The 23,392-nt window shown below is 38.2% G+C and overlaps 3 protein-coding genes across 4 annotated transcripts; 1 reads left to right on the forward strand and 2 right to left on the reverse strand.

Annotated features, from left to right (window-relative positions):
- Positions 1-205: 205 nt before the first annotated feature.
- Positions 206-3,587, reverse strand: LOC137712803 (bifunctional D-cysteine desulfhydrase/1-aminocyclopropane-1-carboxylate deaminase, mitochondrial-like). 2 transcript variants are annotated; one of them, XM_068451968.1, is made up of 10 exons: positions 3,315-3,587; positions 3,077-3,142; positions 2,503-2,697; positions 2,319-2,429; positions 1,886-1,977; positions 1,313-1,405; positions 1,093-1,150; positions 896-1,009; positions 673-770; positions 206-567 (listed from the first exon to the last, which is right to left on the reverse strand). In XM_068451968.1, the coding sequence occupies exons 1-10, from the start codon at positions 3,501-3,503 to the stop codon at positions 363-365; spliced, it is 1,221 nt and encodes a 406-aa protein (XP_068308069.1). In that variant the 5' UTR covers positions 3,504-3,587; the 3' UTR covers positions 206-362. The 2 variants fall into 2 exon arrangements, with proteins under 2 accessions (XP_068308069.1, XP_068308067.1); XM_068451966.1 differs by having other exon boundaries at positions 3,246-3,587.
- Positions 3,588-6,449: 2,862 nt separating this feature from the next.
- LOC137713795 (uncharacterized) lies at positions 6,450-11,092 on the forward strand. Its single transcript, XM_068453149.1, has 6 exons — positions 6,450-6,566; positions 6,669-6,712; positions 6,969-9,872; positions 10,007-10,111; positions 10,273-10,447; positions 10,568-11,092. Exons 1-6 carry the CDS (start codon positions 6,453-6,455, stop codon positions 10,787-10,789), a joined length of 3,564 nt encoding a protein of 1,187 aa, XP_068309250.1. The 5' UTR covers positions 6,450-6,452; the 3' UTR covers positions 10,790-11,092.
- A 7,724-nt stretch (positions 11,093-18,816) lies between these two features.
- On the reverse strand, positions 18,817-19,955 carry LOC137713699 (germin-like protein subfamily 1 member 17). The gene is made up of 2 exons (XM_068453036.1): positions 19,755-19,955; positions 18,817-19,546 (listed from the first exon to the last, which is right to left on the reverse strand). Exons 1-2 carry the CDS (start codon positions 19,885-19,887, stop codon positions 18,987-18,989), a joined length of 693 nt encoding a protein of 230 aa, XP_068309137.1. The 5' UTR covers positions 19,888-19,955; the 3' UTR covers positions 18,817-18,986.
- Between the last annotated feature and the right edge of the window lie 3,437 nt (positions 19,956-23,392).

Here is a 23,392-nt window from a genome sequence, read left to right on the forward strand (position 1 = left end):
GAAGAAAAACGAAAAAAGGGAGCTATAAATAAATTTTGTTGTACTTCTTATTGTTTAGGAATGTGATCGTATAATTCTATAAATAGGAATTCAATAGCGTCCAAAATAGGGAAAAACTATTGGTCCAAAATAGGGAAACGCTATTGGACAACGGATTCTTAAGCAACAGGCAAATTTACAATTCACAACATTAGAAAGAGAGATAAGACACAACACAAACAACAATCATATTTCCATTAAACTGAGCACTACTCTTATTTAATATGAGCTAATTTCTTATGCATCCTTCAGTACAGCATACACTTCGATTTGAGGATTTCTCACCCCTATAAACTGAGCACTACTTCGATTTATCTCGAGCCTTAGAACATTTTCCCGAGACCATCAATCCGAGGAACAGATTCGTTGACATCCATCCGACGCCAATTTCCCAACAACGGAGCCATCTGTTCTACCTTGTCGTACAACCCAAGTAGCCCGCCTGTGTGTATGAAGAGGACCTTTCTTCCTTCCCACTTCTTTGGATTCTCAGCCATGTCTTTCATCATTCCATGAGCAGCTTTGCCACTGTACGAGGAACAAAGTAAAATTGATTAAAATTGTTGATTGGAAATATAAAGTACACTCATGAATTTTGGTAATAACAAAGTGGAAACTAATACTGTTACGGACCTGTAAACTGGATCAAGAACAATCCCAGTGGTCGCAGCAATCTCCTTGACAAAATTAATCTCCTCAGAGGTGTTAATTGCATAGCCCAGACCTTTGGCCTGTTGAACCACAATATATAATTCCTTTTTTGGAGTTTACAGTTTAGCATTACAACCACTATAGTAAGATCGGCCTCAAAAGATATGTACAATGAATTTACAGACTAATCTGATATGATACTCACATTCTGAACGTCAACAATATTACGTGAATCAACACCTGCCTCAAGCCCGTCAAGTAGGCCTTGAACATAGTCGTAGAAGTAATCAGGGTCATCACAGACAGAAAATGCGTTAACCTGCAGAGCAAAGGAACAAATAATTACATGACACGTCAGGAGTAGCGAATTGATCATCTACAGAAAGGAATCTAATGACATACTTTTGCCTTCAACGAACTGAGCCAAGAAGCCAATGACAAACCAGCAACTGTACCCCCACTGGAAATCGATAAAATAAAAACATTAATTAGAGGGAAGTGATATTAATCACAATCACAATCAACATAAACAATTATAGAGTGACATATATGCAGTCTTTCCATTTCACAAAAATAAATTGGAGTTAAATCCAATAAAAAAAAAAGAGATGGCATAGCAAACCTGCCACAAGCAACCACAATATCATCAAACTTTACTTTGTCTATTCCACTCTGAAGCTGCTCCTCAATCTCACGTATTGCTTCAATATAGCCCCTGAATATAATAAAATACACAACGTGATATCAACAAAAACTAAACGACAGCTATTATGATCAACAGTGAGCACAAAATCAAGGAATATTGGATTTTCAAACTTTATAACCTTAAAAAAACACTAAACCATTATGAGAAACTGACGCCTCAAAACCCTCGCCCCTCCTTTTTCATTTAGAAGACCCCAAACATAAGGTTTATACCATATGATATTAGTCATCATGGATTATTGTGAAGAACATTTACCAGTACTAAATACAGATTAAAGCTTGAAAAGTCAAGAAAAATATGAAAGATTTCTCATTTCCAATATGAAGCAAAGATATTGCATCCAATTCTAGGAACCCAAAATAATTAATGATTAATAGATATGGCACTTGAAAGAAAATAGAGAAACTAAATACGAAAGTGTATAAAAAGAGTTTTGCACAAAACAGACTACCCATGAAGATTTCAATCAAAATACAAACCCAATCTCACCAAGTTCCGAGGGAATTTGATCCGCCAACAGGAATAACATATGGCCTTCTTCCTTCTTTTAGTAGTTTTTCCTTTAAGAGATTAGTGAGAACCTGGGACCAAATTTAATATAAGAAGCAAAATCACTATAGGAATAGAAATCGAAATATATGAATTCAATATTATCAGAAATGCATGTTCTTGACCCCAAAAGAAATACAAAATGGTAAAACAGTAAGATAACTTGTTGTATGCTCTTTTTTCCCAATCTGTTGAGCGATGGATCATTTAAAAAAGAAAGATCACTTGATATGCAGTTCATAACAACCAAGTCTTAATAGAATTACTTAGCCAGTGATCACTGTTTTCAACTTCAGACTCAAACCATAAATATATTAAAAGGAAAACTTAAAAGAAATAGACACTGTTGACAAGAAAGGAAAAACTAGCATACCCCACTCCCGATTTTTGCATACTCTTCTTTTGAAATTAAATCAATATGAGCTCCAACTAAACGCTCAACCAGGAGATTGCCAGTCAGTCCAGGATCTTGGTCCACAAGAACCTGCAATAGGTCAAGGGGCAATAAGCAATTTGATTATAAAAACAAGTCGTGAAACTTAGAGACGGAAATCAACCTTTGAAGTACGTAGAATGAGATAGCAGTCAAGATTGAGATACTTGGCAGCCACTGCAGTTGCACGACAGTGGTTGCTTTGGATGCCCCCTATCGTCACGATACAGTCCGCACCCTTCTCTACCGCATCTGCCATCAAGAACTCCAATTTTCTGACTTTGTTACCGCTCAGTTGCATTCCCGAAAGATCATCACGCTAGATATTTGCAAATACTTCTGTCAGTGTAAAACCAGGAAAGTGAAGATATAAAACCAAAGTAATAACTCATATATTTACACCTCAAAAATTGCAAACTATAATTCTACACATAAGTCATGGGGGGCATAAAATCCACAAATCCAGCTCTGAAGTTAAAGTTATAAACTTCAACAAAAGATGCAACATTTTCGTCAAATTCGCGGTTAAAAGTCTCGATATTTGATTCAGTGAAAGCTAACTTAATCTGAGCATTCATCAGTAATACATTAACAATTCAACGTACATGTATCATTATATATCACACAAATGATAAAACCCAAATGGTATTTTTCTATAGGAAATCAAATACCAGTGAGAAAAAAGTAAAAGAAAATACCTTTAACCAGACCTCAGTGTTGGGGGGCAAATTGGGAAGATTCCATTTGTGAATTGGAGTCGGAAGCTGCGATAACAAACACAAAGCAGCTGCTATTCAGTAATCAATACAATCAGAAGCAGTATTCGCATAGACAAATATGAGCAGATGAAGAGAATTGGGTTTTTACGTGTCCGAGAGAGAAGGTGTGAGAAGGGATGGGGTTGATGTGGGACGCCCAAGGAGGAGGAGTGTAGACCTTTTTCGTCAGGAAGTCCATCGCCGCCGCCTTCGCCGTCGTATTGGAGGTGTTGGTGGTGGCGGCCTCCGCTGCCATAGTGTGAATCCGATGAGACTGTAAGAGAAGGCGAGTGTGTTGGGGTTGGGATTGGGAGAAGACGGTGAGTTTGTTAATCGGAGAGAAGAGGAAGCTGCGACTAACCAACATTTCTTTTCATTCCATTTCCATGCTCTGTCTTTACTCTATTTCTCTGACGCCATTTTTGTTTGTCGTCTTTCCTTTGGAGTTTTTTTATTCGTTTTTTCCAAAGACAATTATCCTTTCGAATTATTTGTCTTTTTATCTTTACCAAAAATAATTATCGACAATTTTTTTTTTTTGATAAACCAAAATAATTTTTGGAAAGAAATTTAGATAAAACGACAAAGTGAGAAGTTATGCCAATTTCAAGAACTAGTATAGCTAATAAAATTATTTCTATTTTTTTCTTTACCAAAAATGATTATCACACTCCTGCATCTCTTAGTGTTAGATGCTCGTTATATTTTATTTTAGTTTCTTTTTGTTAAGAATTTAGCCCCATTTTTTTACCTGAAAAAACGAAAGAAACAAGGAGTTATGATTTTGTTATTAATAGGAAAAAAATTATATAAAATGACGGAAAAATAGGAAAGAAGAGCAATTAAAGGAAAAATAAGAGACTAATTAGATAATGTGAGAAAAGTACAATATTAAGAGAATATAACTTGTAGATAGCAAGTGATTCTTTACTATAATGGGGGAAGGGGGTCTTTTCACCCTTCCCTCAGGTACTACCGTACTACTTTACTATCAGTCGCTCAGGAGTATTTGGCCTTACAAGGTGGTTCTTGCTGATTCACACGTTTTCCATGCTCTATAATTATTATATATAATTCGAAATAATTTCATATTTAAATATTAAGTTTTAAATAAAATCAAGTAATGTAATTAAGTTTAGAATCTTATTCTATTTTCTATATTTATTGTATATTACAATCTTATAATATTATTATTTATTATATATAATTCGAAATAATTTCATATTTATTTAATAAATAATTTTATTTAGAATTATCTTCTAATTCTAAATTAACGGAATGGTTAGTTATAGCCATTTTATTAGTTTTAGTTATGGCTATTAATTTAATTTAAAATTAATAATACTCAAATCTTCCTTTTCTTTGTTTTGTTAGGTTATAATGTTATAGAAGGCTTGCCCTAAGAATAACATGAAAGATCATAATGAAACACTCCTCTAGTTTCATTCGGAAAGGTGGAAGAGTGTCATCTCTTTGCATGACGGTGTGAGTTCGAACCTCATTAGTGCTTAATCTAACTTACTAATGCTATCGCTCAACTCAAAAAAAAAAAACTTATACATAATGTGGCATTAGCTCACAAAATTATAATAATCATGAGAACCATCTATGACACACACTATTTGTTTCTCAACGAACGTGATTGAAGATAAACACGAAAAGTGTGGAAATACTTCCCCTGCAATAAATTTGGAGTACTTTTGAAGTTTGCCATCCCCACTCTTGAATGTGGTAGCTACTAGCCCACTAGTATGGTGCCCATGTAAGCTCGAAAGCTCTAATCTTGCATGCAAAACTTGATTAGAAAATTAAAAAAAAAGTATTTTAAGTATTTATAGGCAAGGAGAAAGCTTTACCGTGTGGAACTATAATAATATGAAATTGGAGGGAGATTGGGAGGGAAGCTTTGAGAGGTGGAAGAATGATAGGTGTTCGGGTGAGATTAGGTTTGGGGAAATCAGCACAGTAATTTTAGTTCTTGTTATTCTCAGCCTCACACCTAAATTTGGGGAGCTTTCTCTGCAACTACAATCCAATCTTTCTTTTTGCAATTTTAGACTTTTTTTTTACTCCAAGATTTTGATTCATGGGTTGCTGTCAAATTTAGTACTAGATTCCTAATCAATGGTTCAAGTTAGCCAATCCCACTTCTTTTGATTTTTTTTTAGGGAATTTCTTCATATTTTTGGGTATTTTTTGGGATAAACATAGCTGGGTTTCTGTCTAAATCTAATGAGTGGATTGTAGAATAGATAGAATTTTAGTCTGAGGATTGTGAGCAAACCATTTTTGTTTCTATTTTCTCTGTTTTTCTTCCTTTTTATCCACATTTTTGCATTTCTGCTCTCAGTCTCAATCCTTTTTGTTATTTTTGCCAGCTTGTGTGTTATGAAAGCAATGCCTTTCACCTGTTAGAGGATAAAAGCGAATAAGGCTTTGTTTGTGTTTCGACCTTCATCTTGAACACCTTTGAGGTACTTTGCCTTCAACCCCCATGTTCTTTTATCCGCAAATTATGAATGTTTGGAGAAAAGAATGTTCTTTTATTTTTGGAATTGTTGTTTTAGTTACGTGATTAACTTAATTGATTCGAGTGGATTGACATAGTATCGTTGCCTCATTTGATTGAATTAAGGTTAAGGCATTACTGTTGTGTTTTGTGTTACCCTTGCAATTGTTGTCTTAGTTAGTGTTTGAGAGTTTTTGTGGACGGATGCAACTTGTAAACCAAAGCCAAACCCATCCAATAGAAAACCAGGCTTTTTGACAAACCAAGGTTGCAGGACGAAGGTGTCAATAAGCCATGTCTGAGCTGCAATAAGAATTTTCGATGCAATCAATATATGACTACGGGACAGGTAAAGCCGCTAGCTAACAGCCTAACACAACGCTTCTGAGAAGGGCATAATAAAGTGATGTTTCTGGGTTGCCAACTGATTTGGATTCTAGGATAGAGAGAAGATGCTACAATTTGGTTCTCTTGTGTTTGTTATCAATATAAGGCTGGTCTGGTGTGATAATAGATATTAGTTGGCAGCGAGAAGGTCCGAGGATGTTTCTGCATTACAGGATTCCAACTTTGGTTGGTGAAAATGTGCTGAAAGTGTGCAATGCAAACTAACGAAACTAATGCATGTGCTGATTGCGAAAAAGTGCTAAAAGTTGGGGTTCTTCTCAATGCACTTTAATTGTAAAATCTAACTTGCTGATGCTGTGAAGTGTTTAGATGTTGATTACATTAGCACCTTATAATTTCGTATTAGAACATCACTAACTGTTTTATTTATGCTGACGACGTGGGCAGGCACGGCAAAATATGCATTGTGCCCTTCCAAGGACCACCAGTGATACTGATGTCCAGAAAATTTCAGACAGAAGAAGAGATTTGTTATTATGGAAACAACGAAAAAGTTCTAGAACATCTTTGGAGGTAATATATGTCTATTTTACAAATCAATTTTGATGTACTTCACTTCTCGGCTATGACTTGAAACAATTATCTGACCAGTCTTCTGCGGGTTACCTTGCTCAGGATTGTGAAGTGCCTTCCGTCACATGGAGGAACTCTGATCGTAGGTAAAATTGTTTCGGTTTCCATTGCCTAATTGCTTTGTTTCTCACGGCTATATGGTGAAACTAATCCACTAAATTGAGTTTGTATATGCTTTGATGATTTTGCGTATTACTTAATCATCAGAAATACATTTAATACATAACATAATGCACGTCAGCGTTTGTTAGACATCGCTAAGATTATCATAGCTTTTGTACCTTTTATTTTCTGGTCCTCTCCTGTTATAGCTGGGTAATGACTTTTTATTTGACATTTCAGGTGTGGTATCTTTACATTCCTTTCCCTTAAACCTGATGAACAATGGAGAATCGTAGCACTACCATCACAATGTCCTTACAATATAAATCAGTCGGTATCTGATACTCCGGTGAATATGGATAGACTACATCTGCTTTACCCGCCTCCATTGAACCCATTCAAGGTTACTCGACACAGGGATCAGAAAGTGCTTCCTCTTGACGCCACTTATTCTGTCAATTCATTTACAAGTAGAAGGTTCACTGGTTCAAGCGTGCGACACCAACCTCGAAATAAGACCTTGACAAATAAAGCTACTAAGTGGAATGGAGTTCCTAGGAAATCTTTTCACAAGTCAATAACCAGCAGTGATTCCGCAAGTGCCATCCCAAATGGTTCTAATGCTATTAACTCATCAAATATGAGTATCGGCAACCAAAAAATAGACAACACCGCAAAAAGAAGTTCGAGAAAGAAGAATAGAAAGAAGGGAAAACAGAACAAGAAGTTTTCATGCAACACTGGCTCTAATGAATCGGAAGTGCTGTCTGAGGAATATCCCAATGGAAGTTCAGCTTCTAAAACCTGTGGTAACAATGATGGGGACAGACCATTGTCTTCTTCAACTGCACCAGATAATTCATTGCCAGATGGTAGGGCCAAGAATTCTGAAACGTCAAATACATGCACCTCTTCAAGTGATGAGGCGGGTATATCGTCTGTCGGTAATTTTGAAAATCAGGTTCTGCTCAAAGACTCTGGATTTCCCATCTTCAACGGTGTGGAAGGTATTCATCCACAGACAAGCTGTTGCAATGATATGTATACCAAAGGTTACTCTGACATCCATGACTCATTCATTTTGGATTCAGTTTCATTTGGTTCATACAGTGATGATAGTACTAATGCTGGTCATGATGAAAAACATGCTGAGACTGAAATTCACGAAATATATATTTCTGAACCGCCAAGTTTGAGTTCAAGAAAGGGATATTTCTCTTGTCAAAGCTCGTTAAATGATGCCGTGGACTCCTACGACCACACTGAGGGAACAAGGCATGGTATTCAGGGTCGTAGCAACAGTGACGTGCAACTCGTTGCGCTTAACAAGAGAAGTAAACAAAACAAAGTAGCACCTCGAAATTCAAATGTCTCTAAATTTGGAAGTTCTGGAAATCTGCATGCTCGTACAGGGAAGGAAAACAATCAGTCTGTCTGGCAAAAGGTCCAGAGGAATGATTCCGGCGACTGCACTGGTGAGTTGAAGAAAGCAAGTTCTGTTTACTCACGGTATGATATCCCTCTGAGAGAGTCTTATTTTCTTAAAAGAACCTGTAATGCTGCTGATGTAAATGCCTTTCCAAAGAATGGGGATAGAAAACAGCAAAAAGATAAGGTTTCAAAGAAATTGAAAAGAAAGAGCGATCCGGCTTTGAAACAAGAATACAATTGTTATCCTAGGAAGGGGTCTCATGCCAGCATGTCCGGCTTAGATGGTTGTTTGAAGGATAGGATAGAACAGAATGATATATCAGATCAGGCGAAGGACAGCAAAGGATTAGATCTTGCTACAAGATCCTGTTCTCCGCCTAGCTGTCTGAGCGCTGGATTTCAGAGCAGCAAAGTAGAATGCATGACTTCTGAATCAGTTCCCAGGATGCAACTCTGTCCAAATGAAATGGCTCATCTTGAAAGTGTCGGTAATAGTGTCTCTCACGTGAAGAATCAAAGTGTAAGAAATGAGAGTAGCACAATGCACTTTCCAGTTTACCTTCCTCATCTACATTGTAATACAGCAAGTCAAGAAGTACAGAAAGAAACCTCTCTTGCGGAAAGCAGGCAAAACTATAGTACTTCTGGATCTTTTACGCACAAGTGGATGCCAATTGGGTTAAAGAATCCCGGATTGACAAACTCTACTAGATCTGGCAGTTCATCACTTGAACATTCTGATGAGGCAGCTTCTAGGAGATGGACTCTTAAAGACACTGCTAAAGGGTACGCGGCTTTCAATACTCACAATCCTGTTTCTGATGTTGCAGTTGTGTGCCCAGGTCAAAGTTCTGGAGACTTAACTTGTTCTTTCAACGGATTCGAGGGAAGGCTTCCAAAACCAAGTACAACTGAAGAACTGATCAATAACAAGCTCAATGCAGCTAACTACATCAAAAACTCTGACGTACCTAGAGATGTAAATGCATTTGAAGCTGATTCAAACAGAATACTAGAAGCAGTAAATAATGCTTGTAGGGCACAACTGGCATCCGAAGCTGTTCAAATGGCCACTGGTCGCCCCATTGCTGAATTTGAAAGACTTCTTTATCATTCATCCCCGGCTATTCATCAGTCACCCAATTCTGTAAGTTGTCATACTTGCTGCTCAAGGAACCAGGTTGATCAGGTTGGGGGTGTGCCATTGTGCAGACATGAGACACCTGACATCAGTTTAGGAAGCCTATGGCAGTGGTATGAGAAATATGGTAGCTATGGTCTGGAAATAAGGACCGAGGAACTTGGAGATTCAAAGAGATTGGGTGCTGATCGCTTTGCATTTCGTGCTTATTTTGTCCCTTATTTGTCAGGAATTCAGTTATTCAAGAATGGAAATGCTGATTATGTAGATGCTAACAATAGGTTTCCTGGTTCTGATGCGCCAAGCGCAAGCCTGGATAGTGACACATCCAAAAATTCCTCTAGCATTGGTAGTCTTCCACTATTTTCCTTACTTCTTCCTCAGCCTGATCATAAGGAAGATGTGGTCACTCCACCGCTTGTAAATCAACAGTGTATTTCAGAACAATCTTCTGCTTCTGCCAGAGATGTATCTGTTCGATTAACTGACACAACAGGGTCCGGTGATTTAGAGCTACTGTTTGAATATTTTGAATCAGAACAACCTCAGGTTAGACGACCTTTATATGACAAGTAAGTATCCTTTTATATTTTTTTACTAAAGTTGTCATTTAAAACAATGTAGTATTTACTTTGTAGCTTGTCATAGATCCTAAGGAACTTTATGTATTTGTTGAAGATCTTATATCTGTTGCCCTTCATTTCAGGATAAAAGAGCTGGTACGAGGTGATGGACTGTCACATTCTAAAGCTTATGGAGATCCGACAAATCTAAACTCTAAAAATCTAAATGATCTCAATCCCAGATCCTGGTTAGTAATAAAACTGGCTTCAATCTCTTTAAAATGTAAAATATGTATTTGTAATCGACCGTTTTTAGTTTCACAAGACGAAGCAAAATTATTAGTAATACAACTGATGCCGAGCAAATTCTAACTAGTACATAACTTTCAAGTGCCATCTGAATTTTCAGGTACTCAGTGGCATGGTATCCAATTTACCGGATACCTGATGGTAACTTACGTGCAGCATTTCTGACTTACCATTCACTCGGTCATTTGGTCCATAGAAGTACCAAATTTGAGTCTCATAAATTGGATACTTGTATTGTATCTCCAGTTGTGGGTCTGCAAAGCTACAATGCTCAGGTAGTCATGGCTAATAGTGCATAGATGCACAAATATTGCGCAGCTGTGGCATATAGTTGAGGCATATTGTAGAAGTTGCTGCGCTTATTAATTAATATATATTGTGTCACGTGTGCACAGGCTGAATGCTGGTTCAAGTTAAGGCCCTCAGCACCGAGGCAGACAACAGTAACACCACGGGGCTTAAACCCTTGTGGAGTACTAGAAGAGCGTTTGAGGACACTTGAGGAGACAGCATCGCTTATGGCAAGAGCTGTTGTGAGCAAAGGAAGTACGACATCTGTAAACAGGCATCCGGACTATGAGTTCTTCCTCTCTCGGCGACGCTGGAGGACTTCGTAAAGTCTTAACTAATTCATTTTAACAACTGGTACAACTCGTTGAGTAGTCTTCCAAATTAAGCATATTTAACATTAGATAGGGAGAAAGAGTTACCTTACCACCCTTTTCCTGACCTTGTGTTTTTTGCTTACACTGGTTTGACCCCCCATAAATATGTATTGTGTATATATAGCTTTCCTCTCTGTTTTTGTGTTTCAGGTTACGCAAATGTGTGTACATAATTTTCCTCGTAGTATTATTCTGTAAATAGTGCTGGGTTTGAAGATTGGACGCAGTTACTAATACAACGATTCTTTGATATAACCTGTCATTTCATGATGCTTATATATTTGAGCGGTTCACCTATAATTGGGCTATAGATTTGTATTATATTTGAGTATGTACATATACACATACGCCTTTCTACAAAGAGGTTGGGGAGAGAAGGGGAGAGTTTTGGAGAAAAGCCCCCAGCCAAGCAGAAGATCTGAGCAGCCACCAGACTCGAGGATCCATGCCTCGAGATGATGACTGACGCCCAAAGACAACACCCACAAGTCCAGTGCATCTCTATTAAAATTGACCATGAAAACACAAATTTATACAACTTGCCGACTTGATCACGACTGACAGCCCCTCGGATTCCCAGATCCTTCCTATATTCTGCTCTGTCCAAAGTTGCAAACTGGAATATATAGCCGAGATAATGAGAATCGAGTACCAAAAGCAACACTCGCAACTTGGTAGTTTCAGCTGTGAAACCCAACATCTACTCGGCGCGTACCAACCATGCTCCTCCCCCATCGACATTTTTTACAATGCCTAACAAATATAAGCAGAGCAAAATGATTGAGCCTAGTTAGGGTGAAGTGGCTGGTGTGTTACAACCGAACCACGTAAAATGTTCGCCTAGTTTGTGCTCGAAAAATGATCGAGTCGACCTCATCATGGAGAGCCTCGTTTTGGTTGACATGGTAGTATGAATAGCCAAGTTTAAGTGTATTTGTAAATGACTTGGTCCGCTTCAATTTCATGTAATTGGTTGATAGACTTTGTTATTAGCTAAGAGGTGTATTCAATTGAGAATTTGAGAGATTTTAAAAGATTTTAAAGGATTTGTGGATGCTTAAAATACATTACGAAATCTCTCAAATTCCCTGTAATTCCTCAACTTTCTCAAATTTTTTAAAATCAATTTTTAATTGAATACACCTAGAATTTTATAAATTTATTTAAAATCTTAATTGAATACACTCAGATTTCTAAGGATTTTAATAAACTATCTTAAAATTCTAATTGAATACATTTTGAATTTAAGAGAATCACTTAAAATCCTAATTGAATATCCCTAGATTCATTAAAAGAATCAAAATCACTCAAAATCCCAATTGAATACACCCCAAATTAAAAGAGAAAACTTGTTCTTAGTTAGCTAGGAGAAACTTCTTATCGTTTGGAGGTTTCAGCCGAGATGAATGAACAAGGAGAGTAGTGGCGTGACCAGACCCATTATTTTCAAGGGAAAATTGGAGGGTCAGAGCTCTAAGTCTCAATGGTGGCGTCTCCGGTCTGAGCTGAGATGGTTAGCAGCCGACCACATTAATAGTGCTGCATGCTTCGTCGTCCTTTTCCTTTTTGTATATTCTGATCAGACCCAAACGAATGGCTCAGACGACATACTAATAAGGTGGTTATTGGAAGAAGCACGACAAGGAACGTGCACAGACAGCACGGCAAGGAACGTGCACAGACAGCACAGCAAGGAACGTGCACAGACAGCACAGCAAGGAACGTGCAAGGATACAGCACAGCAAGCATTTGGGTAAAGGAAAGACAGCAGGAAAGGAATGTGCATGTGCATGTGTGCTGTCCGATTCAAGTGTGTAGGGTGTAAAGCTTTCAGCTTTCTTTGTATTGTGTATAAGTATGCCTTCCCATAAGGCTTTCTATGATATGAAAGATATTACAATTTTCAATATGGTATCAGAGCAGGAAAAATAACCTGCTTCTGCATCATCTTATCCATGTCGTTCGCATTCGCACTGAAAGAATTAACAAGATCGGCGAAGAACCGGAGAAAAATGGGGAGAGAGCTGCCATGCACGACAGCTCCGACTGACCCAATTGCCATCAGAACGTAATCCAACCCATCAGCGAATCTGAAGAGTTCCTTGAACTGAACTGCAGGTAAAGACTCCGGCTTTTCTCCACCGTCGCCGCCGTCGGTGGAGTCCTTTTTGGGCTTAGAGCTCTCCATTTTTTTGTTGCCTTCAGGGGAGTTGAGGTTGGTGTAAGTGGGTCTTTCAATGTCGAGAGACCTGCGGCAGATGTCGTAGATGACTTCGTTGTCGAGGAGAATCGACACATCGGTGTGCTCCAAGAGGGAGTGAGTGGAAAACACGTTGTTGTATGGCTCAACGACGGAGGTTGAGACCTGAGGAGACGGGTAGACTGTGAACCCAAGAGCAGAGAGCCGAGGCCAGAGCCGGATCCACCTCCAACGGCGTGGAACACCAGAAAACCTTGAAGCCCCGTACAGTTATCAGCAAGCTTTCGGATTCGATCAAGGCAGAGATCAACAACAGCAGCTACGAATTTGTTTTTTTTTTATATACAAAAAAAAAAAAGAAAAAAAAAAAAAGAAAAGAAAAATTCTTTCTTTATTCTTATAGGTCTTTATATGGCGGAAGAGAATTCTTATTCGTTTGGAGATTCCCAGATACCTTCCTCCTCAACCGTGTCTGAGGTGGATGTCAATCCAAATCAAAGATTAAGCTCGGTCTTGTTAAATGAGTTTAATTACTTACCTTGGTCGAGAGCAGTGAGTCTTGCCCTAGGTGGAAGGTCCAAGCTAGGGTTCATAAATGGAAGCATCGAAGTTCCTGATGTTTCTTCACCAACTTATGAAATCTGGCTTTGCAAGGAACAGCTAGTTATGTCATGGCTCCTAAATTCCATGGAACGTAAACTAGCTGAAATATTCAGTTATTCTGAATCATCATTCAAACTATGGGAGACAGTCAAGGAGATGTATGGCAGCCAGAACAATGCTGCACGTGTGTTTCAATTGAAGAAGAACATTTCCAACATACAACAAGAAGGAAAGCCCTTTGTTCAACTTCTAGGCAGCATGAAGAGCATGTGGAATGAGCTGGAAATGTATCGGCCTCACACAACTGAGGCGTCTTTACTACTGAAAAGGGCAGAAGAAGACAAGATATTCCAACTCTTGTCAAGTCTCGATTCAGGATACGAAGACCTACGAAGCCACATACTCATGAACCCCGAACTACTTTCCTTCACCAGCGTATGTGCAACAATCCAACGTGAAGAAGTACGAAGGAAAGTCATGAACACTGGCACAAAGACCAGTGTAACTGAAGCAAGGGCTTATCTAGCCAACGAAAGAAAATACAAAGTGAAGAATCCACACTTAAAGTGCCAACACTGCAACTATACTGGTCACGTTAAGGAGACATGCTGGATTTTACATCCAGAATTAAAGCCAGAGTTCATGAAGGATAACAAGGGCTCACAAAGACTGAACCGTGCACCACATAGAGCCAACAATGCAACTACCTCAACCTCTCATAGGTCTGATGCACTCAAGAGCTTCACTGCAAATCCAGCTGCACTCATAAATGATTTTGCAGTGTATCTTCAAAGCAAGAAAGAAAGGATTAAGAATGACCAAACGGTCGGCTTTGAAGATGGAAATTCAATAGCTTTGCTAGGCAAGTTTGCTGGATTTCTGACAGAAACACAACACATGGCCCAAGATGACATGCAAGGTATCATGACTGCTTTTAAAACTGCTCTTAATGTAAATATGATGCATGATTTATGGATTGTTGATTCGGGTGCCACAGATCATATGACCAACCATGTTTCTAAGTTTCACAAGTTTGAAAAATTTTCAAAACCGTCTCAAGTCTCAACTGCCAATGGTGAGAGGTCTAAGGTTTTAGGGAAGGGAAATATCAACTTAATATCGGACAAAATTGAGTCAGTAGCCTTATTTGTTCCTTCTTTTCCATTTCAACTTCTATCTGTGGGAAAAATCACCAATACCTTAAATTGTTTGGCCATTTTCTCTCCTCACAATGTCATTTTTCAGGATTGCCTCACCAAGAAGACGATTGGTGAAGGGTTTTACCTAGATGGCCTCTATTACATATCAAAAAACAGTCCCAGAGGATTTCAAGCCAAGTCCAGTCCATCCCAAGATAGTCAATTGTGGCATCAACGTTTAGCTCATCCTTCCCAACCTGTTTTGTCTTCCTTGTTTCCAAACTTAGGTAATGATTTAATTTCGTGTGAAACATGTCATTTGTCTAAAGCCACCAGATTGTCTTTTACCTCATCCTTATCTAGGACTAGTAAAGTTTTCGAACTAGTTCACTCAGATGTATGGGGACCAACGCTTGAATCTTTTGATGGTTATAAGTATTATGTAACTTTTGTCGATGATTTCTCTAGAGCCACATGGTTGTACCTTTTAAAGTCTAAGAGTGAAGTGATTGAAGTTTTTAAGGATTTTCACAATCTTGTTAAGAACCATTTTTCCTCTCAAATTCAAACCTTAAGATCTGACAATGGCACCGAATATATGTCCCATATCATGTCATTATATTTGAGCAAGCATGGTATCATGCATCAAACAAGTTGTGTCGGCACACCTCAACAAAATGGTGTAGCTGAAAGGAAAAATCGTGACATTCTGGAAAAAACGAGAGCATTAATGTTACAAATGAATGTACCAAAGAGATTTTGGTCACAAGGAGTCATGGCGGCTGTGTACATCATCAATAGACTTCCTAGCCGAGTCTTGGGGTTTAAATCTCCACTTGAAGTCATGAAAGGAAGAAAAATCGACCTTTCACATCTTAGAGTCTTTGGCTGTGTCTGTTTTGTTCATATACAGTCACACCATCGAGATAAGTTGGACCCTAGAGCTCTCAAATGTATTTTTCTTGGTTATTCATCAACACAAAAAGGATATAAGTGCTATGATCCTCAACTCAGAAAAAATAATTGTATCTAAAGATGTACGATTCCATGAAGCTAACCCTTTTTTCAGAAAATCACATGAAGCCACAATCAGGGGGAGTGCATCTTAGACCTAATTCCTCTACCAAGAATCTGTACTTCTACACCTCCCATTGAAGTCAATAATGAAGGTACTCATCCTGATAATTCTGTGCATGATGATGACTCGGTGCATGATGATGACAACGGCAACATAGAAAATCCTCAAGGTGTGGATGACAATTTGAACGAGGATGAGACAAACCTCCTAGTACCTCGATGCAATCCTCGGCGTGATAGACAACCTCCCACAAGGTTTCAAGATTTTGTCACATATAAACCGAGGCATCCAATTTCAAATTACGTGTCGTATCAAAAGGTAACTCCATCTCATGCTGCCTTTCTTAACAACATTTCAAGTCACAGTGAGCCTCAAAACTTTTATGAGGCTAATAATCAAGTTGTGTGGAAAGAAGCAATGAGAGATGAACTCAAAGCACTAGACCAACACAAAACCTGGAGCATCACCAAACTTCCACAAGGAAAAAAGGCAGTGGGTTGTAAGTGGATCTATAAGATCAAGTTTAATTCTGATGGTTCGATTGAGAAGCATAAAGCCAGGCTGGTGGCTCGAGGATTCACTCAAACATTTGAGGTGGATTACAAGGAAACATTTGCTCCTGTTGCAAAAATGAACACAGTAAGGGTTCTATTGTCTGTTGCCGTCAATAAAGGTTGGTCTATGTACCAAATGGACGTGAAGAACGCCTTTCTACATGGTGATCTTGAAGAAGAAGTCTATATGAGATTGCCACCAGGACACCCTCAAAGCCAAGAGCCTAATTTGGTGTGTAAGTTACATAAGTCAATTTATGGACTGAAGCAATCACCACGTGCTTGGTATGCAAAACTAAGTACCGTTCTTCATAGCATTGGTTTCAAAAGGAGTAATGCAGATTCATCATTATTTGTTCGCACAAGAGCTGCAAGCAAATTAGTTGTGTTGATATATGTGGATGACTTAATAATTACAGGTGATACTGAAATCACCACACTCAAACAGTCACTTCAACAACAATTTGCGGTTAAAAATCTTGGGGTGTTGAAGTATTTTCTTGGAATCGAAATGGCATCTTCTTACAAGGGACTATTTCTTAATCAACGAAAGTACGTCATGGACCTACTTAAAGATGCCAATATGAGTGATGCCAAGCCTGCACTTACCCCTCTTGATAGCAAGCTCAAGCTTGACTTGGGAGGCACGCCACTCTCGGATATCAGCTTATATCAGAGGCTTGTCGGCAAGCTGATCTACCTAACGATCACCAGACCAGACATCTCACATTCAGTAAGTATTGCCAGTCAGTTCATGCACTCTCCCACCATCGAGCATCTGAACCTTGTAAAAAGAATCTTACGTTACTTAAAAGGGTCTGTTGGTCGTGGCATCCTCATGGCAAAGAATGACAACACTCAAATCATGGGGTACTGTGATGCTGATTGGGCAGGAAACGCAATCGATCGCAAGTCCACCACTGGTTATTGTACCTTTGTTGGTGGAAACCTGGTCACGTGGAAGAGCAAGAAACAAACTGTCATCGCAAGATCAAGTGCCGAAGCTGAATATCGTGCAATGGCCTCAACCGCGTGTGAGCTGATATGGCTAAAAGGACTTTTATGTGACTTAGGTGTGTTCACAGCTCAACCAATGACCTTATTTTGTGACAACCAGGCTGCCATGCACATAGCATCAAACCCCGTTTTTCATGAGAGGACGAAGCATATTGAAGTCGACTGTCACTATGTCCGTGAACAAGTACAGTCGCAGGTGATTCAGACACATTATGTAAAAAGCTTCGATCAGCTGGCTGATATATTCACCAAACCTCTGGCTTCTCATCAGTTTCAAAGACTCATCTCCAAGCTTGGATCCATCAACCTACTGGATCCAGCTTGAGGGGGAGTATTGGAAGAAGCACGGCAAGGAACGTGCACAGACAGCACGGCAAGGAACGTGCACAGACAGCACAGCAAGGAACGTGCACAGACAGCACAGCAAGGAACGTGCAAGGATACATCACAGCAAGGAACGTGCAAGGATACAGCACAACAAGCATTTGGGTAAAGGAAAGACAGCAGGAAAGGAATGTGCATGTGCATGTGTGCTGTCCGATTCAAGTGTGTAGGGTGTAAAGCTTTCAGCTTTCTTTGTATTGTGTATAAGTAAACATATGAAAAAGAAAAACAGAAAAGAAAGGAAAAAGAGCTTGTTCCCCCTTGTTGTTCAAAAGTTGAGTTTTCATTCAAAAGTGAATTCTAAGTTAATTCAAATGCTTTGCTCGCTATTTCTTTAAGAACCTTTGTTTTCCATCTTCGTCGTCCTTTTCCTTTTTGTATATTCTGATCAGACCCAAACGAATGGCTCAGACGACATACTAATAAGGTGGTGGTGGTGGGTATTGGTAGTATGCTGACCCAAAGAGAAATTTAGGTGCCCTGATCAATTTTGGGGCGAGGTGGATTGGAGGAACACATTTACTTGTTTGAAGTGGATTGGAGAAGCAGATTGTTTGTTGTTTTGGACGAGTCGAGCAGATCATTTTGTTTGAGGTGTCGAATGATTTTATCATGATCTCTGTGTTACAATAAGTTTAAACTCTCTTTTGTGTTTGATGGTTGGTAGGAAGAGCACAAGTGGTTTGACAGAGCATTAATTTTCTAGGCCCAGCAGATTAATTAGTTTTCGATAAGACTTGTGGCTGCAACTTTTGGTGGTCGGGTTCGGCTCGGTTATGCTGCTGGAACCAATTTTTTCTTCTCTTTTGGTTAATACGGTGTTCTTATGGCAATAAGGTGAGGTTCGTTCATTTGTTGCCTTTTTGCTCTTATCGAAGGTGGTCATGATAATTTTGTTGAATCGAATGATATATTATATTTATTTATGTTCATTTTTCGATTGTTCAAACTGCAAGTAAGACCTCGACCCACAAAGAAAACCTTCCAAGTAAGAGATTTAGGGATAAATAACACACATCACTGTTGTATTAAAATTATGCTCAAAACATCCCTCGGAGTCGGAAGGAGACTGGCTATATAGGAAGATTGGTACATCATTACATAGGCAAATCAAACCATGATCTTCTTATTTATTTAATATTATATTTCATATATAATTTGTGAGTCGTTTTGATCAACTGTTATTGTACCAAAACTGTTTCTGTAGATAATCAACCACATTATTGTCCAACTGGAATGCCTTGGTCAAAACATCAGGGTTGATGGGAGGTTTGGATCCGAAGACTGCATTCGCAATGGTAATCACTCCCGGGTTCTGGCTGCCGAAAGCGGCGAGGGCCAAAGCATTGGTTTTTCCGACATTGAGTTGGAAGTGAATGAGACCGATTGGGAATACAAACACATCTCCCTTGTTCAACACTTTGGTGAACAGCCGATTGCCGTCGCCATTAATATTGGATGTGACAAATCCGACGTAGAGTGAGCCTTCTAAGACTATGAAGATCTCCGTGGCACGAGGGTGAGTGTGAGGCGGATTGAGGCCATTTGGTGCGAAGTCTACGCGAGCAAAGGAGATGCCGAGAGTGTTGAGTCCGGGTATAACATCCACGTTCGCCGCCGTAACAATTGAACCGACCGGATTCAATGTGTTTCCGGGGTACCGGAGCTTGTCAGAGAAGAAATCGTTTGCTGATGCAAGATTTGGGTCCTTGCAGAACTTCCCGTTCACAAACACTGCTCGCAATGATACACACAAGCAATTAAATCTTTTTTATGTACGTAGGTGCTGTACATGCATGGACGATGAGCCATCAGCCTCATCATCCATGCAAAATCATATAGTTAGGGTTTAGGCCTTGCTATTTCCTACGTACTCTGTACTGAATGGAATCTTAATTATGGATATTGTTTTTACATAATTAAAACATATAAGTATACGTACCAGCAAAATCGGTGTTATTAATTGCTACGCAAAAGTCCTGAAGAGGATCGGGATCAGAGGCAGAGGCAAGGAGGGTAGCGAATGCTAATACTGACAGGGCAGCAGCAGTTACAGGGAAATGAACTCCTTTCATCGCTAGCTATAGTGTATAGGGGATTAGCAAGGACGTGGAACTTGTATTTAACTAGATGATCTGATGATGAGTTGCTTCGAGATGGATGAAAATTATGCATGGGGACACTTCTGTATTTATAGATTAGCAAGAGAGACTGATGATGAACTGGTCTTGGATTTTCCCTGTGGATAATCGAAGCAGGTAAAGACTTGTATTATAATTTTTAGAAGCATCTAGAGATTTGACCACGACTGATAACCTCTCGGATTAAAATTTAATATTAATTTGTACCAATTCCTTTCACAATAAGCCACTGATCATACCAAAAGGAACCCAATAAACAAACAACAATAAGGTAAAAGGCCCATTCAAAATGACTTGATCACGACTGATAACCCCTCAGATTCCCAGATCCTTTATATATTATGCTCTGTCCAAAGTTGCAAACTAGAATATATAGCCGAGATAATGAGAACCGAGAACCAAAAGCAACACTCGCAACTTGGTAGTTTCAGCTGTCGAATCCAACATCTGCTCGGCGCATACCAACCATGCTCCTACCCCATCGCCATTTTTGACAATGCCTTTCAAATATAAGGCAGAGCAAAATGATTGAGCCTTGTTAGGGTGAAGTGGCTGGTGTGTTACAACCGAACCATGTAAAATGTTCGCCTAGTTTGTGCTCGAAAAATGATCGAGTCGACCTCATCATGGATGGCCTCGTTTTGGTTGACATGGTAGTATGAATAGCCAAGTTTATGTGTATTTGTAAATGACTTGGTTCGCTTCAATTTCATGCACGTAATTGGTTAAGAGACTTTGTTATTAGCTAGGAGGCGTATTTGACTTATTCTGCTATTCTACTTGAACAAAATTAAAGAGAGAAAACTTGTTCTTAGCTAGCTAGGAGAAACTTCTTATCGTTTGGAGGTTTCAGCCAAGACGAATGAACAAGGAGAGTAGTGGCGTGACCCGACCCATTTATTTCAAGGGAAAATTGGAGGATCAGAGCCCCAAGTCTGAATGGTGGCGTCTCCGGTCTGAGCTGAGATGGTTAGTAGCCGGCCACATTAATAGTGCTGCATGCTTCGTCGTCCTTATTCTTTTTGTATTTTCTGATCAGACCGAAATGAATGGCTCAGACGACATACTAATTAGGTGGTGGTGGTGAGTATTGGTAGTATGCTGACCCCAATGCATTAAAAGGCAGGGCGTGGCCGAGATATCCAATGGATAACCCAGTCTAGGAGCAAGGCGAAGCCTCACGTAAATTAAAATTTTAGTAAGTTTTTTGTTTTTTGTTTTATTTTTATTTTTATTTTTATTAATTAGAGATATGTTAGGATTACATGTGAGTGATGCTTTATAAAAAAAAAACAGCAAAATTTGGTTGTGTGAAATTACATTTCTGCCTCATATTTCTTATTGTTCTTTTTTAATTAAAGGGTTAAACTGGTAATTTCATGGGATTTTGGTTGACAATCAGTGTTTTATTAATTAGTAGAGATTATACATATAAGTATATTTATAACAATATAATACTTTGTAAGAACAAATATAACTATAACTAAATCAAAGATAATATCATCTTCTTTATTACCAAGTCTAGTTGTACTTGGAAACTGTGTCATATTGTCTCAAAATTTTATAATTATTTATTTTATTGTAAGCAATTATAGAGAACTTCAAGAAAAATAAGGGTGATTGGTCACAATTATAGGAAAATTTCAACCAAAATAAAGGCTGAATGTGGCAATTAAAAGTAATTTAAAAGGAAATAAAGGATGAGTGAAGTAGTTATAGGATATTTAAAATGATATAAAATAATAATTATGGGAATTTAAGGGAAAATAAAGGGTTGAGTGAAGTATTTATAGGGTATTTAAAATGAAATAAAGGCTAAGTGGAGCAATTATTATGAAAATTTATGGGATTTGGAGAGAGAAAGTCTCTCATCCTTCGTTGAAATAGAATGGCAGAAAACATTCCCAATGATGCATGAACCCCATACATTTATATTTTCCTTTCAATTATATATATTGCATATGTGTTCATATATTTTGTAAATATATATATATATATATATATATATATATATTTGTTCATGCAATATGCAATTATACTATGTGGAATTTGTGAGTCAAAACATTGAAATAATTTAGAAGCAATTAGGGTTTTCAAACCCAAGATGTCGAAACAAATTAGTTAATTAATTTATGGGATTTTCACTGCTCCACAATGTTGCAAAAATTAGATAACTGAAATTAGGCTCATTAAGTCTCTAATTTTTGTGCTCGCAAGTATACGAATAAAATAACAGTATAGCATATAAGCACGGATATCGTCCCACAGAGATCGAATTGATTCTAAAGTCTTACTTACTCAATTGAAACAAATCATAGTGGAGAAGCTTTAATGGAAAATATATGAAACTTTGAAATTAAACTAAAATAAAATAAAGCTTGAAAATAAAATACATGTAAATTATAAATTGAAAACATAAGAAAAGAAGACCTAGGGCATCCAAATTCACCGTAACCAATCCTACTTGATTCCCTTAATATGTTATGTTCAAGTAGTTCCCCAATATTGATGATCGATTTTCCCTAAATTATTCGACAGCCATGGCATCTAGTTATATCAAAAGTATCCTTACATGTTAACCCTCTATGGCATCTAGATGGATTTAAACAAGTAAGAACCTATTAAACTCTATGGAAATCGTTGGAAAATCACACAAACCCTAATTGCATGGCATCTACAAATAGGCGTTTATGGTATCAATTGCAAGAAGCTACACCCAAGTTAAGTATGGCATCTACTCTAACTTGCATCAAATCAACCTAATTTAAACGTAGATGGTGATCAAGCATCTAAATAAAAATCAAGTGCATTACGATTAGCAAAAGATACTCAATAAAGATGAGACACTTGATAATGACAATGCCACAAGGCAATTAAGTATTCATGATTAGGCTACATCGTAGCCCTAGCAAAAAAAAACTCCAATGTAGCTCTTCCTCTTCGCCCTTCTTTGCCGCAACCCCCCTATGGGAAAATTTGTTGATGTTTTTTTTTTAGTAATGCATCACAAGGAGAAGAAATCTCTTATAACACCCACGGCAAAGACAAGAATAAAAAAATTAAAAAAAAAAAACTAATTTAACCCCACTAAAATCATAACTAATGCACTTTAAGTTCTTATTAAATAAAAAGAAAATAAACGGAAATAATAAAAACAAATAATTATGTCTCTTCTTAAATCCATTGAATAGCACTCCCATGTCCATTTGATTTCCAAAACTATTGCAATCTCATCTTCTTGTTGTAACGCATATGCCTTGGTGCAGTTGATTAGCCTCTTGCTCCACTGGAATTACTCTAGACACCCAAAAAGCTCATTTTTCACTTCATTTTTGCATAACTCCAGTATTTAATGCCTATAAATTAAAACATTATAAATTAGTGCATTTATCTCATTCATATATAGAAAATCCAAAGTAAGTATATGATAAAAATATAT

The sequence above is a fragment of the Pyrus communis genome, chromosome 13 (assembly GCF_963583255.1).
Source record: "Pyrus communis chromosome 13, drPyrComm1.1, whole genome shotgun sequence".
Lineage (NCBI taxonomy): Eukaryota > Viridiplantae > Streptophyta > Magnoliopsida > Rosales > Rosaceae > Pyrus > Pyrus communis.

Excerpts from the sequence above, each read along its gene's own strand:
- LOC137712803 (XM_068451966.1), bottom strand. The coding sequence starts at position 3,503 with ATGTTGGTTAGTCGCAGCTTCCTCTTCTCTCCGATTAACAAACTCACC. Across the intron at positions 3,143-3,245 it reads ACACCTTCTCTCTCGGACAC|CTTCCGACTCCAATTCACAA; the intron begins GTAAAAACCCAA and ends TTGTTATCGCAG. Across the intron at positions 1,406-1,885 it reads TCAAATTCCCTCGGAACTTG|GGGCTATATTGAAGCAATAC; the intron begins GTGAGATTGGGT and ends TATTATATTCAG.
- LOC137713795 (XM_068453149.1), top strand. The coding sequence starts at position 6,453 with ATGCATTGTGCCCTTCCAAGGACCACCAGTGATACTGATGTCCAGAAA. Across the intron at positions 6,713-6,968 it reads TGGAGGAACTCTGATCGTAG|GTGTGGTATCTTTACATTCC; the intron begins GTAAAATTGTTT and ends TTGACATTTCAG. Across the intron at positions 9,873-10,006 it reads AGACGACCTTTATATGACAA|GATAAAAGAGCTGGTACGAG; the intron begins GTAAGTATCCTT and ends CCTTCATTTCAG.
- LOC137713699 (XM_068453036.1), bottom strand. The coding sequence starts at position 19,887 with ATGAAAGGAGTTCATTTCCCTGTAACTGCTGCTGCCCTGTCAGTATTA. Across the intron at positions 19,547-19,754 it reads TAATAACACCGATTTTGCTG|TGTTTGTGAACGGGAAGTTC; the intron begins GTACGTATACTT and ends CATTGCGAGCAG.